The 20,562-nt window shown below is 39.4% G+C and overlaps 1 protein-coding gene across 5 annotated transcripts in view; it reads right to left on the bottom strand.

Moving 5' to 3' along the window:
• The window catches only part of BTRC (beta-transducin repeat containing E3 ubiquitin protein ligase), a 121,785-nt gene that overhangs the window by 86,683 nt on the left and 14,540 nt on the right, over positions 1-20,562 (bottom strand). For 2 of the 5 annotated variants that reach the window (XM_032694594.1, XM_032694597.1), the window contains exons 2-3: positions 18,414-18,482; positions 7,290-7,397 (exon numbers count right to left, since the gene is read on the bottom strand). The exons of 1 other annotated variant lie outside the window; for it this stretch is intronic. In XM_032694594.1, coding sequence (XP_032550485.1) covers positions 7,290-7,397; positions 18,414-18,482 — 177 coding nt within the window. The remainder of the gene's footprint in view (positions 1-7,289; positions 7,398-18,413; positions 18,483-20,562) is intronic. 2 more of the 5 variants (XM_032694595.1, XM_032694596.1) reach the window with 2 other exon arrangements.

Here is a 20,562-nt window from a genome sequence, read left to right as displayed (position 1 = left end):
AATCAAAACCAAATCAATGCATAAAGTTCTTTGGCAATTCTCCTCCAAAAGCAACAAAAAACTGTTTCAAACGTTTAACAAAAATCTGCTTTTCATTTTGGGGGGCAGCTGGCTGTTAAATAAATTTCAATGTATCTGAAAATTCCCAAGTTCCATGTATAGCAGCAATTTTGCTAATTCTCGGTGGTAATTAGAAGCCCTGTTTAACATCACTAGACACAGGACAAGTATGCAACCATAATAAAAAAGAATCATGCACATCAAAGAGTATTGGTTATGTATTTTGACAAGGACAGTTTAATTTTACTTAGTTTGCAGAGCATCTTAGCAAATTATTTTTGTCTATTTCAAAAGTATTTCAAAAATACAAGGAACAACCATTAAAGTAAAACAAATACCATCTTGTCTCTGATATGGTTTATGAGAATGATCTACCAAACACAGACAAAACTGAGTGAAAATGGCTGAAATTTTATGGAAAACTGAGTCATCTGGTTATCAACAGAAGAAAGAATACAGGAAAGAGAATATCTGACTATTTCTACACACCATGTAAGTAGCAGCCAACAGAAAGCAGAATAAATAAAAAGAAACCCACCCGACAGAGTGTAGCAAAGTATCTCTTCAAGTTGTGAATTTTAGGATTTAGCAAGTGCATTTCTACCGGGAATGTTTAGGTTCATCCCCTTGAAATTTGTATGGGGCCACATAAATACCTAGTTTCAAAGAAGAAATAGTTCATTTTTGTTCTCCCTATCATATATACCTTTCAAATTATTCAGAACTACCTCTGCGTATTACCAGACAGTGACTGAATTCTGGCTAACGCTGGCTTAAATTTAAACGATGGGTGAGAAACTACTTCACGACTTCTCCAAATTTGTGGTGAAATTCCATATTTGCATTTCTAAATTAAAATTATCGCTTAACGTGCTATTAGCTCTTCGCCAGTTGTGCAGAAATAGGTACAACTTGATCTTGTGCCACTGCCTCCCTCTGAAGCACCTACTGCCCGTGGCGCCATTAAATCCAAAGTGGTAACAGAGCCGAGCAGGTCACAGGGACCAGGCTGGACCTAAGCGCACTGGACCGTCTGCGACTGGTGCCCCCTCAGTGCCTCCCTCCTGCACAGAAAGCGAGGGAGATTCAGCCGTCGGACCAGCACGGAGAAGTCGCTAACATGTTACTTGGCTAATAAGCCGGAGGCCGCGGCTCTGAGGGACCGCGGCCCCCCCGGGGCTGCAGTTCCGGGCGCGGCCGGGCGGGCGCAGCACAGTCCGCGCCATGGCCGGGCCCCCGCCCCGCGCCGCGCACGCGCGGCCGCGGGAGCGCGCACACGCACAGCCCCATTCTAATTCAATTAGCGCAGCCTGCAACTCCAGAAAAGAGTAATTCAATTAGTGCATTGTGGAGCTCCACAATACCTCCAAGCAGATGTTCGCAATCCTGAGGAACCGGAGCTAGCTTTAAAGATACCTGTACGCCGCCAACGCAGCGCTGCATATGCCGTTTGTCACTACGGCTTTGCACACCTTCCTGACTCCTAACGAGGGAGGAAGGAAAACTCGGTTGAGTTTTGTTTCATTTTTTAAACTGATCAGCCAAACTGATGCCGGTGTGCTGGAGACCTTGCCCTCACCTTATCGCATTACGTAGTAACCAGAACATCACTGCCGAGGCTGAAGAGGGGAGGCCTTGTAGCTACGATGTAGTTTAAATTAATCACCGCGCTGGGCACACAAGGGTGGTATTTCTCAGTGACAGATACTGCCACACTTCTTAGTACTCAGACTGAGAACTAATGAGAGCACATGCAACTTCTGACAATTGATATGAGTGCAGAATAAATGCAGATTTCTAATTACTAAAAGTAATTACTAAATGTAATTAGAAATTAGTGATGTACTTCCAAAAAAACCCTAAAACCATTCCCACTGATCCACAAAGAAAGATTTCTTTGAGTACCCTTCATTTCTTTGCCACCTGAAACGAGGAAAACGTCTTCTCCCCGCTGCTACCAAAGAGCTAAGATCTGGCAGCACACCCCGGTAGCTCTCTGAGTTTGGTGGGCTCCTCTGCATCACCCAGGTTATGCCACCAGCCAGAAAAGACCATTAGATTTAGAGGGATGAATTCTAAATATGTTTAAGAAAGCTGTTCTGTAGTCACTGGGCACTTCTTTTACTTTAAGAAATCCCCAGCCAGCCTAACCCTCTTGGTCTTCCTACAGTGAAGCTCCCCAAAGTCTGACCTACAGATGGGGGCTAGAGTCAAATGCAAAAATTACGCAATTTGGCTTCATTTCTTCTCCTTCTTGTATCACCTCTCAGGCCTTTGTAATTGCTCTTGCCCAGCGGTAAAATGCGGAAAAACAGGAGAAACTGCTGCTGAACAGGTCCAACAAGAAACTTTGCTTAAAAAACCAGGTGTCACATTGTGGCAGTTCAATATTTCATAGCCAATACAAGGAATGTGCAACAGCACTGCAACTTTAAATCTTTGCCTCCTGTGTCAGTCTCTCTCCTCTCATTGTAATGCCAAAGGGAACAGCAATCAGAGTGGAGATGTTCAACGTGATAGAGGTCAGGACACCAGTGGATCAACGTACCAGAAACACGACCTTGTTTATTTTTTTCCCCAGTATTATTGTTTACAGGGTGCTTTGCTCATGTACCTTGTGGTTCTTAGCTAAAAGATGAAATTACAGCCCAGGATGAAGCGCTCAGGCACACATCCAATTTGTGTTTCCATCTCAGAAAACAAAAAGCTTCTGAGGCCCTCGGGCTGCCATTCAAACTTGGAGAGGCTGACATTTTTAACAGCATGAACCAGAGACTGGCAGAGGGAATGATCTAATGCATTTCTGACTTGTCAATCAAAGATCTCACCTCTGCTGTCTTGTAAACAGTTGGGGGCCACCTAACTACATTCACAACCAGGGGAGAGCCTGCCGCCAGACGGGGGGTGCTGGAGCCACACGCTCTGGCTATTAGTCACCAAAATTATGATTCCATTTTAGAGGTGCACTGTAAACAGCCCAGGGGCAGGTTTCACACAGCCGCTGGGAGAGCGTGAGGGGGGAATACAAAGCAGGCTTGGCCAAGGGCAGTCACGTCTCCATGCTGATGGAGGCTATTGACTGGACACTCCATATCTCTCCCAATTGGAGACACAACTATGCACACCAGCAAACACCGGCTCCAAAGCCAAACAATCTCCTCCAAATGTATTTCTCACAAACACATTTCGGAGCATGCAGTTTGCCCACCCCGAGACTTCAGCTTTAACCTCCTGTATAACCAGGAATAATATACTGCTACTCATATTTACACTGGATTTCCCCAGCAATAAAATGTCAACTTCTAAGGCAAAAATGGATGAACAGGCTGAAGGAAATTTACAGATACAATTGTTTATAACAATTCACTGACGATGCTTCTTTAACAAATATTTCACTTCCTAACACGAAAAATATAAATATTAGGAAAAAAAATGTAAAAATAATTTTAAAAGTAAGTTCACGTCTTCATCACTTCCATCACTACATACCTGTCACATAATTTGTATTCTCACCTTTCTCCAAAAGTGATCTCAGTCCAAAGAGATCCTGTCCACGCTGCACAACTTCAAGTGTGCTTCCATTTACCTCAGTTTGCCAAGCACAGCACACCCATGCTTTCCTCAACCAGGACAGAGCTTTTAGCCAAGACTGAGGAAGTCACACACACCCTCACTTCTGCAAAACCAAGCAGAAGGTTGTCTCCTTCATCTGACAAACCCTGATGTGCAGTTCTTTATGATTAATATCTTCAGGTAAAAAAAAAATGTGAATTTCTGGCATTCCAGAGACACCTCCATATTCAACAAGATGCTGCTACCTCTGCCATGACAGTTAGTCCTCCTCTTTGACTGCTAGAGCCTGTTACAGAAACAAGAGCTTCAGATCTGGCAAAATAAAGCTGATAAGACAGCTCTTTTCTACCAGTGCCTAGGCTTCAGACAAAGGTAGTTTTAAAAGCATTACTCTTGACCCAAAAAAGTTTACGATCAAAACAGGAGCTGGTATTTGTGTTGGCTGTAAATTATGTAAAAAGGAAGAGCTGGACTGTTCTTTGCGCTTATTCTTATACATAACCTTTGGTACGACTTTTTAGTTCTTCTTCAAATCTCCTCATTTATGCAAGAAACTACAGAAGGAAGTATTATGGCCTTCTGCAAACTTGGAAGGATTAATACAATCATTTCCTTGGCATACTTGATGAGTGTAAATGTAAATTTGAATTTTCAAAGAGCTGAGACAACATAAACAGAGCCTTGTGAGCATGCATGGAAAAATATTTTAACAGGGAAACTAATTATGTTCAAACGAAAAATGTCATGAAAACAGACACCTGTTGGCACATCTGGAAACTTCCAAGGCACAAATTTCTAAGAAAAAAGAGTATATATCCTGCATAAATTTATTTCTAATTATTAAGAGAATATACATGCATCCTAGGTTTTGGTTGCTTTGCAGAATAACAGTACAGTAATATTTGGCATCCAAGACACTAAAAATGGAATGGCTGGCCTTTTTCTCTTGTTAAAATATTTTCTTTGACCCCTTCCCACAGTGCCTTATAGGAGTTCATGTTCCAGTTTGCTGCCATCTTCTACCTTGATTGCTATGAAATTCCATTACACAATAGACAATCAATTACAAAGCCCTTTTAGATAAAAGACATAAAAAAGAACTGTTTCTAGCTCCTTATCCCTCTATTCATGGGTTTAGCCTTTCCCACTGCAGGCTGATTGCCAAACAGAGCTGAGGAACCAGAAGATCCTGTTTTCACATAAGTGACTCCAATAATAAAAATACACAAAGAGGAAAAATGAAGTTACCTGACATATTAACAGAATCATCTCTAAATCAACTACCTGCCAATGCTTCCCATGAGGAGTCAGCAAGACTTTAACTGAGCTATTCAAAAAGAGCCTCTTTCCACATTTCTGTCTGAGCATCTGAAGGTAGGCATGTAAATAACTAGACAAATTCAGCAGTGACTAAGTAGCCTTCCAGATGGCATCTTCTCTTTTGCCACAAGCAAAGAACATTGATATGCTTCTCCAGTTACTTCAAGCTTGCTATAGAAAAAAGAAAGTAACTTAATATGAGAAAATTCGCTGGGCTACAAGACAGTCTTTCCTGCTTTCCTGAAGATTCAACACAAAAAAAAAACCATTAAAGAATGATGAAATAATGCAACATCACAGTTTCAAGCAGGCTCAAAACCACTCCCTTTCTGCACTGGAAAATGCAAAAGCCATGCCTCAGAAGGGAGTTTTCTCCAAATCATGCAAGCTAATGGGGATCAGTCAAAGTCCATTGAAAAAAATGGACTGAAATGTGGATGACTCATTGCTGCAGAAGCTGTTGCTGGCAATTTGTTTTCTCTCTCAACTGGCAACAAATGTGTTCCTCAACACAGCAGTCAGAGCTCAGTGAAGAGTACCAGCGTACCATTTCAGATGGCAAATGGGATACTTCCCAATTCCCACAGTTAGTAAATACATATGGAAATGTCTCTCAAAATCTGCAGAAATGCAACTGTCAAAATCCTACTATTATCCCAAGAAGGCAGAACACGATGAATGGTTGTGCAGCTGACTCACTTGACCCCAAATATCAATGCACTGCATTAGCAGAAAAGTCATTGTTCATATCTATCATTAGCAAGAACATCTTCAGCTAGAAGTTAATTTCCCTTCCTCTTTGTGATATATGCTTATTCTGAATAACCAAAACTAACTTAAGTAGAAAGAAAGAAGTCTCAATTTGAGTTTATAAAGTACATTCCATATACTGCTAAGGTTCTCTAAAACCCGAGCTTAAAGAGATCTGAGATTTATTCAAAAGCCAAAAGCTCAAATATTGGGCCCATCCGATTTAGTCAAATTATGCAAATCAGGATTAGGAGTCTAAACTCTCTCTGTTGCCTCCAGAGTCCTCTTAGACTAATAAAAAGTCATCTTCCCCCTTGCCCCCAGAAAGCTCTACTAAAAGCTTGCTTCAGCAAAGGAGGCCTGGCAGGACACCTTCCAGAGTCCATCAGTGCTACTGCTGGGTCAGCAAAAAGAGTTGCAGCAAAATGACGCAAGACACTTAAGCCTCCCCTGAGACTGAGAGGATTATCTCCACAGTACTATCCTAGCCCTTCCAGCAAGAAGTCAAATTCAAAATAATCTTTGCATGCTTTCCTTTAGAGGCACATAATTAACTTTCCCCAAAACAACTGAAAATTTCAGAAAGATTCTAGCTTATTCGTTACACTTGGTTTTGTGAGATGCCGGTGAATAAAACTCTGCCACAGGTTAGGTCAGCAGTAGTATAATCCAGCTGCAAAAACCTTCAAGTAAATGTTCATGCTACCATGAGCTCCAATAAACTTGCTCTCCACAGAGATATTCCTAAGTCCCTCAGTCACTGCAGTTCACAAAATATCTCACAGTATCCAGCGTGAATGTAACACCACCGCTGCCCAGTCTCTGCTGTTTATGTTCACATGTCATCAAAAATGCTTACAATGATCTTGAGAGCCTTGTCTGAAGGTTTCTAGATGATCACCCAATACCTGTCTCATTCACTACCCACAGGACAGTGTCTGCATTTTTAAGATTCACTGGTCACCCAAAGGGTCTGAACAAACTCGTTTGGCAGAAAGCTGTCTCATGACAGAGAAAAGCCTGAATTTAACAAATTCAGAGACCAAAGGAAAAAAACCCCAGTGGTTTCCTTTATTTGCCTTTTGATGGACAGCTTACTTGTACAATAATTTTCTGTAGTCAAAATGTCCAGACTACTGCTAACAAAGACAAAGTAAACAATTGCTGGCATCAATTATCACAATAGCAATGAACCCACCCCCTCAGTCTCCTCTAAGTGGCACACAAAACATTTAGATAGGAAAGGAATCACTGCATGAATAGCCAGATTGGAGACTGTGTGATGGATACTGTTTGCCAGATATAATTAAGTGGTATTTTTTGACACAATTGAAAGCCAATGGAAAAGATGATGGTATCAAGCCAATTTAGATAAAATAATTAAATTACATCAAGGTAAATGGAAATGCCCCAGCACTGAGCTGCCCTGAATCTACACAAGAGGGATTTAAATACCAAAGATATGAATGACACAGGAGAGGCATTGAGTATGAACCAGAATAAATGGAGGTAAAGCAAGCAAGTAAAGAAGGAGATGCACACGTACACAGATGGAGAGAAAAGGAGCGGGGAAAGACAGAAAGTACCTGGAAAGCTGGGAGTGCGCCAGTCCCTGGGTTATACAGGCATCGCAGCGAGGGCATGCTGTCCGCCAGGCTGGAGCAGCCCAGCCACAGAGATCTGGGCATAGAGCACTGCAGAGAAAGGACAACTATGAGATGGGACTGTATGAGACAGGATGGCACAGATTACAGGAACTTTTAAGGCTTAGCCAAATGGCATCAACACAACTGCACCTGGCCTTAAAGACTGAGACCTCTTAAAGAGAACACAAACTGCTGATGCATCTTTTCCTCGAGAGAAGCTTTACAGATGTCATAGTAGCAAGAAAAAAGCACAACAGATCAAGAAACTAATTTTTGATCAATTTTCTACACTAACGTGTCGAGTTTTTCCAGTAATAAAAGTTTCTTTCCAATTAACTGGACCTTTTCTCCATGCACAGCAACACGCCAGGCACAACAAAAGGCAAGAAATTTTGTAAGGAAAGTAGAAAAGAAACAACTTTAGGTGTAATACTTGCAGGAAAAGAAAAGGTTTAGGGTTTGTCTCTAAAGGGGACAAAAAGTAAAACCTGCGATCCAAAGTGAACAGGAAGTTGGTGACACTTCACAGGAGTTTCATGTTTCTGCTTGCCTTGTTGTTTGTTAAATAAAATACAATTGTTACAATAAATTGATTCAGTTCCTACAAACACAAGTACAAAAAAGGAGCCGAAGCAGCCAATCAAGAAAAATACTAGCCACGTTGATAGTTAAAGCCATTACCCCTTGAAATAGAGAGCTGCTTATTCATTTTACACCACTACTATTAAATTTAGGGATGCATTATGATAGCAATTGCTTTTACCAGCCACAGAGTTTTTGATGCCATAAGCACTACTGCATTTGTCTAATTACTGGCAAGGCAGGAAAAAACAAGTGTATTTTAAATTGGCAGACAGCCATGAAAACTGAAGGATGTGATAGATTAGCTGCTAGAGATTTTACACCCTCATACACTTCTTTTTTGCAATCCTCTCCCCTCCACCCCCCTTTTTTTTTTTTGAAACGGGGGGATGGGAGGAAATCTGAGCAGAAAGGGCAGCTGGAATGGGTATGAAATGACAGCTGCCTCCTGAGCCACCATTTCTTGCTGCTCTTAAGAGGGCTAGACAACCTTGCACAATCTTGCACTAAACAAGTATGTAAGAGCAACATAACCCATCTTTGAATGAGCAGAAAGGTTATCACCAACATCCATAATCTGGTCCTGTGCAGACAGACACAGCGAGATTAACCTTGTCTGTCACCACATTCTTTGCTGTACTTTGTTGCAATTTACACTGCTGTTCCAGAAATAGTATTAAAAGTCTGCTGGGGAACATAACCTACAGAAATGTGCTTATTAGAAGTTTATGATACCTTAAAATAAATTCTTCACCTCATTTTCATTGAAAAAAACCCCCAAAAAACAACTCTTCACTTTACAAAGATACCGAAACTCAAAAATTTGAGTACTTCATAGTATTACATATCAAATGAATTTGTACATAATGCCCCTCCTGAAGCCAAAAAAATTACAGCCATAGTATTATAACAAGCTACAAAAATGAGCCATACTTCCTTGTCTGACGTCTTAACTTCCCAAACACTCCCCCACAAAAAAACCTTCGAAATTCCAGCAATCTTTTCTTTGCAATGTAATATGTATCACTGCAGCTTGAAAGCTGTTATGATAATCTTTTTTTAAAATATTTACATATGAAATGGACATCTATGGTTAAGCATTTCACCATTTTAATAATATATTTACTCAAATCAAACTTGTTTATTACTCTCCAAGAACATCACAGTAACAAGGGAGATTCATTACATGGTGCCTCTGATGATGCAGCGCAAATTCACGAGGAAAGCATCAGCTGCTTGCCATTACCCAGCCTAGGATTCATAACATAATGGGGTGGGTTTTTTGTTGTTTGGGCTTTTTTGTATGTTTGGTTTTTTGCATACAGACTTATCCAAGACTTGCAGAAATCCTTTATTCCATATTTTCAAACTTTCCCATCCCTTGAGCTGGCCCAAGTTTTCATGCTGTGACAACAAACTCAAAGAACTGATTGCCATTAAAACTGATTGACAAGAAAAAAGTAGTTACTTTAAATATTTGTACAGAGGCAGGAAAAATGAGGAGCACGCTGTCAGCAGAAAGGCAGGTTTATGTTGACTCAAGGTTTATGTGAGATTATGGCTCGTCAGTCACTACAAGCTGCAGGTAGGGCACTCTCCATTGTGCCAGGGCACTTACAAAGCAATGAAATGTCTTCCTCTAAAAGTGCCACAATAACAAAGGAAAACACTGAAGGGCTATTCTGCAGAGCTCTCTGTACCTACAGAGGATATCATTACTCACCCGTGCATTCCTGACACTTAGTATTGTTCTAAAATTAGGAAGTATGAAGTAAAAAATTACCAACACCTTAGATGACTTCTGAAGCTGCTCCAGTATATAACAAAATTTAAAAGAGTGATGCAGTTCTGTTACCTATCTTAAAAAAATGAGTGTGAAGTTGCACATCGTGTGGAAGAAAATGTCCTTCCTGAACTTGCCTTTTACCTATTGAAGGAAGCAGAGACTCTAAATTACTGTTGGTGACTGAAAAAGGCTTATTCACAAGCCTGAACAAAAGGCCCCAGGTGCTTCAATAGAAACAGCTTGTGTGTAAATCAGATGAGTGACCCAACAGAACAACTTCATTTAGAGACTGATCTCTGAAAAATCTCAACAGCCTCTATCCCCATCCACTGAGCAAGCCACGTGTCAAACACTCACTTTTGTAGTGTCAGCTCCACAAACAAGGGACTGGCTCAGTGTTCATGACTTGAAAGCTGACTGACAAAATCTTCTCCTGAACTCAAGTCAATCTACATCGACTCTTCAAAACAAAGATACAGAGGCACAGTGCTTGGACTACAGCCAAATGGGAATGCTGATATTGCTTGCTAAGTACTGGGCCAGGATGCAGTAGCCTCTCTACTTTCCTAACTCCCAGTTGCATTAATACTTCAGATGTCTGCACAACTTTCAGACCCAGAGACACAAAGCTTTTTATTTAGAAAAGCTAAGCATCTTTAGAACACACTGAGTGGCATAAAATAGGGAATTATTTGACCAAAAAAACGATTTCTTTTTCCAATTGATTTTAAAGTCCCATTCCCTGAACTCTAAAATGTATTTTCCCACAAAATAAATACAGGGAGTACACTTTCAAGCAAGACCAGCATCCTCCTTCTGACAGAGGCTGGTACCAGCTGCTCCACTGGTGATTAAAATGGGGTTTCCTTATTTTGAATTAAAATAGGCTAGAAGTATTGACAGCCACTGGCTGAGCTGAGCGGGCAGTAACCATGAGCTGAAGGGAAGACTTATTTTAACCTATTCAATTATTCTTGTAACTATATTGCAGGAACATTTTTTTACTACATCAGATGTTCTGCCTCTAATAGCCTACCCTCTCTTCCAATTATCTGATGTTCTAAAGACAAATCTCAACATACACTCAATGGCTAAATTTTTGCCAGTGCTAAAAATTGGTTATTTACTTTATTTGCTATTGCATTACAAGATTATATATTACCATTTCAGACTGGGGGTTTTTTATCAAATTTGTTCTCTTCTAGTCCTTCAGCAAATACAATATACTAGGGGTAACTAACACAGTTTTAGTAAATTGTGTTACAGGTCAGAAATATATCACCTTGTCCTGTAAAACTAAGTGGTTCTACATGGGGAAAAAACAAAAGTTCTTGGCCTACTACAATTCACAATTATAGTGCACAGATGGGAAAACAAACTTACTGTATTGAGCTCACTGTAAAACAAGAATGACCAAAAGAAAATCAAACAACAGTTTAAAGATATTTTCATTATAATCACTTCAGAGAAATTAATGAGATGATAGTACAAGAATGACTGTCTTTGTGGTGCATTTTAACATAATAAAGTATAATAACGTACTATCCCTGTCTGAACCCTTCACTCAACTTTATGACACCTAAAACACCTTCGATTTCAAGGCAACCTACTATATTTTTTCACATCTTCACAAGTTAGAGATAAAGCCAAAAGGAAACCAATTTTTTCCCCCAAGGGCTAGTATTTGGCCTACTGTATAAAGTACTAATTTCAGCTGCTAACCACATCTATTTCAATCCTTTCCTAGTTCAGAATTATTTCCCTTCTAGTACTGTGTCCAGTGCCTTATGTAGCTGAACTCTAAAGATAAACCAATAACAATTTCTACTTCTTTTGGGAGATGGGAATTTAGATCCTGTTCACTCAATATTTTCATTAAGGAGCAGAAAGAGAATGTGACATGCTGACAAGAGCTGAAGAGTTTAAAAACTGAGACAAATGGGACTTTTTTTGCTTGGTCCAGCTTATCATAAGCCAGGGAACTGGATAAAGCTGTACAAAGAAAAACAGCAACACGAGTTCTAACTACTACAAAAACAAGGACAAGAGGCGAAAAGAGGTGCTAAAAATTCTACCACACAAACTGGAGCAGATAAAACATAAGGGATGCTCTGAAGAGTATTAAAACTATATAAACCAGACCTGAGCTTGATACAAGGAGACAGGTCTTTTCCCACCTCTTTTTTTCATCACTTTAGAAAGTGAATATGGGATGGCTGGCAAATACAATTCTCCCTGAAAGTCTCTTTCACACTATTGTTTTGTGCATGCTCTATAAAATCTAATTTGCAGGAAGCGTGACTCAGGAATTTTGATCCTTTATCAAACGTGCTCAGATGTTACTGGGATTCCTCATATTCAGAATTATTTTTACCATATACCACAAAAAAACAGGAGAACAAACCCCAATACCTTTCAATCTCGCTTAGTTCCTCTTATACTTTTTTTGGCCACATACTTTACTAAGCCAATGCCAAAAATATAACAAACATCACTTTCACATTGTGTCCAATGTCACTACTCCTGTCACCACAGAATGCAATACATTGCACAAAATGTATCAGATAAAGCAGCTGCTATTTACATTACGAATGTTGGTCTCATTAAACTTAACAATTCCAGAAAACTACTTCTGGCTAAAAAGTGATTTTGGTTCATTTCTTTGGTCCACTTTTCACCCTTTTAACCTTTCATATATACATAAATATGAAAAGGTATCTCTTATTTTTCCCTCTTCTGTTCTGAGAGGCATTGTCTAATTAAATATATATGACACAAGTATAAAAAAAATAAATTCCCATTGCATCTTATATACTTTCACAATTAAAAAACCTGCCATACATATTTCATTTTTTAGCTTTGGTAGCTCTTGATCAAACAGGATTCTTATCTGAGGAAAAAAAAGCATACAATACTTAACTTAAAAAACCCCTTCAAAATGGAACGAGAATATTCTTTTATTATTTATTTTAGTAGTTTTTGTGGGGCTTCATTTTTTTCTTTTCCCCCCTATCCCAACACTGGATACAAGGCATACTAAATACGTAATTACATGAGAGAGCCACACAGCTTTCAAAGGAGCCATTCAAGTGAATTGTGTAAATAATATCCCTTTACAAAGCCTAACATATGAATATAGATTTACCAGTTATGGAGCAGTTATATACCTGAGAGACAAGAATACCCATTTAAAAAAAAAATCCTGCCCAATTATGAACTTACCAAAGAGACCAGCATGGCTCAGAGCAAATTAATACTTTTATAACTTTTGGAGAAAGTTTTTTGCTTGCCTTCATTTGAAAATAAGAAAAAACATTAAAAGCTGTATGTCTTAATTAAACCAAAAAACAATAGTCAAACCCCATACAGTTAAAATTTACATCTCCTTGCACCCCAGACAACTTTCCCACACTTAATACCAAGTAATTCTGACTTTGGCAGTTTTTCTTGAAAGGAAGAAAATTAATTTATAACAATAAAGAGGCAACTGCAGTAATCCTTAGTGTGTGATCATGAGAAGGATCTCCCACAGTTCAACTAGCCCACAAACTCTCAGCTCTTCTAGCTGCACATACTGGACCAGAATTGTGAAGAGCGGGATGTGGTTGCTGTCATAATCAGTGCTTTGCACAATTTCTCAGCTTCTATTATATTCAGACATCCTGGTCACATTTCCACAGGCATGTATGGAGATGATTAAAAGTGGTTTGTGCTTTTGTTTGCCATAATAAAAGTAATTGAGCTACCTTATTAAAGACTCTTGGAGCATTTTTCACAAACTGCAAATCAAGCAATCCAACACCTCGCTTTGGGAAAGCCAAGCATATGTTTCTGGGACAGCTGTAGGATATGACTTCAAAACAAATCGGAGGCTGGAATATGCTGCTAGGATTCAATTACAACACTTCCTAAATTCCAAATGGAGGAAATACTGGACTTCTTACCCTGGTACAGATCACTGACTTCAGTGCAGTGGTTTTCCCCTTCACCCTCAGGGTGTTACTACATTCTGCCAGCTTTGCTGTGCACACAGAGCTCCAAGTGCTGCAAAGGGTTCCTTTTCCTTCAGCCTCCCACTTTGCATGTAATTGCTCAGTAAATTTTCCTTAACATACGTATTACGCAAACTCTTCTCTAATCCTCTGGTAAATCCCTAGCCAACAGTAACTTTTTACGAGAGATTCCAGTTCACTGACTACTCTTAAATATCAAAGATAAGACATATGGAAAAAGGTTTACATATTCAGATTATCCAAATAATTACTTACCTGAATGGGATCCGGGAGGATCAGATCACAGCTTTTAGGTAAATGTTTGTGAAGGAATATTTTCCCCAAAGAGTGATTACTGGAGTTCAACCTCTGTGATTCCAAGTCAACAGGAATTACATGCCCCAGAAAGGGGCCAACTTCCAGCATCTATAAGATGTACAAGATCCTCAATTGCCAAGTGCTTGAGGGAACTTGTGTAGATCATATCTGAACTTGACAATACTAATGTTTTCATAATTATAGCTCTTTAATGCATAGAGCTGATAAACCTAAACCAGTGCAGCTGTAGAGCTTTAAGATTCAGGTGCCATACTCTTCTTTAAACAGTACAACATGCAGAGACTTGTGTGTGCTTCTTTAAGCAACACCAAAGATGGTGTTTGGCAAGCCCTTAAAAAAGCACTACACAAACTTACTAAGAGCAATCTCACCAAGGTCTAAAGCATGAAACTACTTGAAGGCTTTAAGTGGAGATCTTACAAGACCAACCACACTAAGCTCCTTGGTAAGCAAGAAAACACAGCTGCCATTAAGCTCCATCATGTTTGATGGACATGATATAGAGTCGATGATCTTAGAGGTCTTTCCCAACCTTTCTGATTCTATGTCCAAAGCCTGATCAATTCCAACCAATTTCAAATCTTATTATGCCATAAGAGATAAATCTAATTCTTTGATGTAGGCATTCCACATGAGTTTGGGCAGAGTAACACGGGATCCTAACAAGTCTGTTGAAACCCCTTCACCTGGGGACACTTCTAAAACTCCAGTCTTGATTTTCATGACACAAACTGCAGAGAACAAACCTACACTGGTAGAGAGATGAAATGGAGGTTTCATTAGATTTTTCCCTCATCTCCAGTTTTATTTAATTCCATAAAATCTCTCAGAATTATTGTTATGCACCTACCACACAAAAGTGTCTCAAGGATAACTGATATGTCCGCAGAGCACTTTGAGCACGTAAAGTACTATATGAGTGCCAAGTATTAATACATGAACTGCAGAAAGAAATCTTATTTCTACTTTCCACCCAAGGAGTTAGTATCTAAATTTTAAAAAGCATATGGGTCCACTGAAAATAGAATATATGTTTTAGAAGTTAAGGAGGAGATGCTAGATGACGAAATTACAAAACCAAAATATTTCCAGAATCATTGCATTTTTCTCTCACAAAAGTGCAATTTTAGTGGAAGAATCCCATTTTCACCACAGTCCTGGTTTTTACACTCTCTTTTCCAGCTGACTTGACTGAAATGCAGACCATTAATATCTGAAGTGCCTTGTTTTGATTATACTGGCCTTTGCTGGTACCCATCTAGTTAAGGTATCACCAAGAATTTCCAGCATAAAACACATCTACAGGTTTATAACTTGGCTTTAAAAATTCTACTACAAAAGACAGTGGGAGGCAGAAAGGCTCAGATGAGTGCATTATATTACATATCCTATGTGATGCATACTTGCTCACAATGCTATGAAAAGGGGAGGGATTAGCTTTAGCATGCTTCACAAGCCACATAAATGATACTTTTACTTCCCAGTTTATATAATCAAAATAATGTTTTGTAAGTGTTTCAGCTAATTAGCTTAACTCGCCCAATTTCACAGTTTAGCTTAATTTATAGGAGGTGTCCACATGATACAGGAATTGGAATGTCACATCTGTTGATCGTATTTACACACAAACGTTTTCCCCCTTCCTCCCTCAGAAGTCAATTGTGGCTCGTCTCCAAAGGGTCAGCATCTAGGTGATGGGATGTTCCAGACTGCTGGCAGCACAAAGGCTTACATGAAGATCAAGGCTGAATAAACCAAATGTAGGTGTTTGCTGTTTTGTAAAAGATGAACTTAAAGAGAACAGCTGGAGTAAAGAGAACATTACAGGTTACTTAAAATGCTAGTCTTAAAGCAACATGTACCATTGGTATTGTATTTCCTCAAGCCCACATAAGAACACGATACTGCTCTGCACTGCAGCACAGCAACGTTAAATATAAAACCTGCCATTAAAGGGCAGAGGGTAATGGCATCAGTGTGGGCGACCTATGCTCAGGTAGTGTTCAACTATTATCTCCAGTTTAAGTAGGCTGAAAATACGCAAATCCAGCCAGCACTGTTTTTAGATAAAATTGTCAGTTTTATGGATATTTATAGTATGTGTCCAGTCTTGCAGAACTCCATCTTCCTCCGCTTCATCTGTAATATAAACTGCTTTTAGTCCGCATTAAGACAGTGTGTTACTGGGATACTTCTCACATTCTGTGTAAGTCAGGCAGCAGATCAATACTCAGCCATGCTGAGGGGAAAAAAAAAAATCATTAAGTTAGGATCCTGTTAAAAACACAACCACCAGGAGAATAAACCTGATGCACAGACCCCATTCTATCTGGATGCATATGCAGATTACTGCTTTTACATACATCAAAAGTGGCTTTCTTTTCAATACATAGCTTTAAAGAAGCCTACAGGTAGTACCTTTGATAGATATCCTACACCAAATCAGTCTCTCACCTCAAAAAAAATTTTACTTCTCTGCTTCTCATGAAAGCTCTTCCTTTTGATCAAGTTCCCACCCTTTGTATCAACCCCCTTACCCTTATACTTCCTGTGGTGAAATCACAGCACTGAAATTGGAATAGCAAAGCTATTTCCATGACAGCATCTGCTGATTGACACAGGCACAGGTTTATAACTTTTACTTGTATCAAGGAGGAGTAAGGAGTTAATTTAAGATAGACTTTAGAACAAATAACAATAAACTAAAAATCAAAAGGAAAGCACACTTACAAAAAATATTTTTTTCAAAGTGCAAGTTGTTCTATTATTTGAGGTTGCCTGATGTGAAAGCCTCCTGTGAAACTTTACTGAGCATTTTTCAATATTTTTCAGAGCCAAAAAAGCACATATTCCACCTGCATCAGAGCACTGGTAATATAATGCTGGTCTGTTTGCCTCAGAAGTAAAAGAAAAACAGAACAGCCACACAATCCTCTTCCTATTGTTCTCCCAACCCACCACATAAGAAAGAGAAACTGATGCCATGCCCCATAGGTCAACAAACTTGAGCTCTGTGAGACAATAATTGCAGAGTTGAGATTCCTCTGAGACACCTTGCCTCCAGCTCAGCAAAGTTTAAATCAAGAAAACATAAGCTTCAGTGTCCCAGCAGACCTTCACTAGTGAGGACTTGGAAAGAGAGAGAAATGGCCTCTCAGAATGACGCTCCAAAGCATGTTTCACCTTTGCAGCACATCACTCATTCAAAGAAATGGTTTGCAAATGCAATATAGGACTCAATGCCCATCTTCTTATAGGTGTTCAAGCTCTGCTCAGTTTCACAGAAGTCAACAGAAGTTAACAGCAGTAAGCAACTTGCACAAGCAAGTTACTCCTTACTACTGCTTGTAAGGTACCCACACAAGAGTGGAGAGGATCAACACCTTCCTGTTAGCACCTGCAGTGAAACTCTAATGGTTTAAGGGGTTTTGCTGCCGAAGTTTTTCATTCTCTCACATTCTGCTCAAGTGACTTGGCTCTTTGTTTCTGATGGGCTCGCAGTACCATAGATCCCTTCCCCACCATGTTTCGTCATTTCACAACTGCAGTTGCCGTGACAACGGGATGCAGCTTATCTGTGCTGTTTTCATAATTCCAGTTTTTGTTGCCATAACAACACAATCATTCTGGCTTTCTACAAAAACAGCAACTTTAAGCCATGTATTCTCAAGGACACAGGATTCATCATATACATAATCTTCATGAGAGAAGAGATCTGTACACGCCATTTATAAATTAAGCTGTTTTTTCTGAAGGGGGATTTTTCACTCACAAAAGTGAAAAGCTGACAGCAATTGCTAGAGGCAGACTGCTGAGACATCTAAAGCCTGGCCTTTAATAATAGCCAGAGTAATATAGCACTAGGCCACTTCCGAGTGGGGACTCCCCACAGTGTCAGACTGTGTCAAACTGCACAATTGTTATGTGATGTGAGTAAGTGTCCATACTTGATTCACCCAGGCAGATCTGAATTAGATGTTAGATGTAATTCTCTTGAGTTTTAACCCAGTGGCCTCCCCATTATTACCAGCACCACCACCATGCAGCTTTGTATTTGAAGGCCCATTTTAATTCTGTAATTCAAGCTGTTGTTGCAGATTTGTTTTCAGACGCTGACCCTCTTTGCTTTCAGGTGACTGCATTTTGAACTTTTATTTACAGGAAGTGCACATTCATCAGACTGGTGAGAAAATGTTATACAAACACAGCATGCATAAACACAAAACAGTGATGGCTATGAGGGGTATCAGCTAACATGGCACTGTAACTTCATTACACCCTCATTTATGTACTTCACTAATGAGACAAGCACAGGTGTCCAACACGGTCCCTCACATGAGATGAATAACAATAATACAGTCCAACCTGCTTTAGCCATGCTTGGTATCCAGAAGATATAAGTTGGAATCCATCTTTTGGCATGTGTATTCGGGGCTAGGAGAGAATAGACATAAAGAGAGACCTCCTTTTACACTGGGACCTAGCTAACCTAAGTCTAAATTCTGGAGCACTTTAAACAATGCAGATTTTTTTAAGCCACATATGAAGGTTTAGTACCCAGATTAGTTCTTGTTTACTCTTCTGATATCAGCTGCTTTAAGAACACTTTTTTAATAGTCACAATAATTTTTATGATTTCCACCATTTTATATTTCAATTCAGTATATATAGGTATTTCTTTAAAATTTCCACACAAATGCACCTGGATAAGCACAGCCTCTGTGGTGGGTGCAGTAGAAAAGACTAATGGTCATTAATGCTTTTGACACTAAATAAAGCAAACGGTGTCAAAACAGCAGTAATCAAGCTATGAGTGTTTTCACAGTCACCATCCTCAACACAGTCAGACCAGACACTGGACAACATGAAGAGATTATGGAAAATCCCTGAAGAGGTGCAGCCTTAATATTGGGGTAACAGGAAACTATACTCACACACAGCCATAAATTATGCCTCAAACTGACACACAAATATAATCTCCTTCCCATTTATTGTTTTCATGCTTTATTGAGTTGGGGAAAAGGCAAGACATCCAATTGCTCTGAATGAACACATAGCTTACAGCTAAGAAAAAGTATGCACCAAAAAATGAAACACTGCCTGGTATGACATTCATTTGTAGTTTGAAGACATTCTCACATTCAAGTGGATTCAACTGTTCCTATTCTCCCAAAAAAAGAGATGCTTAGATATTAAAATCAAAATCACATCTAAGCAACATGACCAGACAGGACATCCACAGATACCAAATCCAGGCATCTTTCTTACTCCTAGAAACTACTTCACAATCCCTTTCTTAATTCACAATACTTCCCCTCCAAACCAGCAGATGTGGGCCCCTACAACTCCTCCCAGAAGGTTGGAAGAAGCTTTCTCAGTTTCAGAATGGCTGTATTCAAGGTGAGTTTACCTTTGTTCATTCTTGAGTCAACACAATATTAAGTTTGTACAAACTGTGTCCACCTTGGTACTCTAAAAAATACAACTGGTTGGAGAGAAAAAACATGTCACCGCTGAATGACGAACCTTCCCACCTATGGTGGAGAGGTAATCGAGCCTTGGAATTTGAAATTAAATAAGAACTTGAACAGACTAAAACCTTGCCTCTAAAGAGAAGTACATGTACAGGATTTTACAATATACTTTGAACATTAGTTATTTTTGCTTCTCTACAGTTTGAATTTAAATCCTCCTAAATCTTTCAAAGTAGCAGTAAGATTATGCCCTGGTGAACTAGCCAGTGATCTCAGTTAAACATGAATTTTAATAATCACCATTGTGCTGATAAATTAAAGTCAAGTATATCTCGTTACTGCATTCACCTACTGAGTTTGGACTTGCAATGCTTAGCACATGAACAATGTTTTAGGGGACTTCTCACACAGCTAGAAGCATCATCCTCCAAGACCTAATCCTTACTTCAGCACTAACTTCATGGGTGGTTAGTCTCTTTACTACTGTAAAATGAGGACAACATTCATTTAACCCACCTCACAGCTTTGCTGAGAGGAACTGTTGACATTTCTACCTGCTTTGAAAATGGAAGAAACTACACAAAGTACTACTTATCTAGCAAGAACACTACAGAAACCCACAATTAACTTCTGGCTCAAGTGCTTCAGTTGCTTTTTCAAAGTAGCACAGCACAGTATATATCCACCAAGAAAAAAGAAAAAAGCCTTCATAAACAAGCAGAAGTAACAATCTTTTGAAATCACAGTGTCAGGAGTAGAGACCTGAACACCCGTCTTGGATGTGCCCAAGTTCCCACAACAAATTGTGAAAAATGACTTAATTTCTTCCTGTTTCTGTCACCTAACCTACAAATTAAAGGATAACAGTCAAGCTTTCTCTTCAGACCAGCAGGCTGCTTAACGTTTGTTAGCCCATCATTCCAGAGTAGTCTGAATAACTGATTTAAGACGGTGATTTAAACCATTAATTTGAAGCCCCCGGTCCTGCAAATATTTAAGTGTATTAACAGATCTGTTGCCATCAACAGGATTACTCTCAT

Source organism: Chiroxiphia lanceolata, chromosome 8, assembly GCF_009829145.1.
Source record: "Chiroxiphia lanceolata isolate bChiLan1 chromosome 8, bChiLan1.pri, whole genome shotgun sequence".
Lineage (NCBI taxonomy): Eukaryota > Metazoa > Chordata > Aves > Passeriformes > Pipridae > Chiroxiphia > Chiroxiphia lanceolata.
Note: the sequence above shows the minus strand (reverse complement) of the source record. Positions and strands in the feature narration are given on the sequence as shown.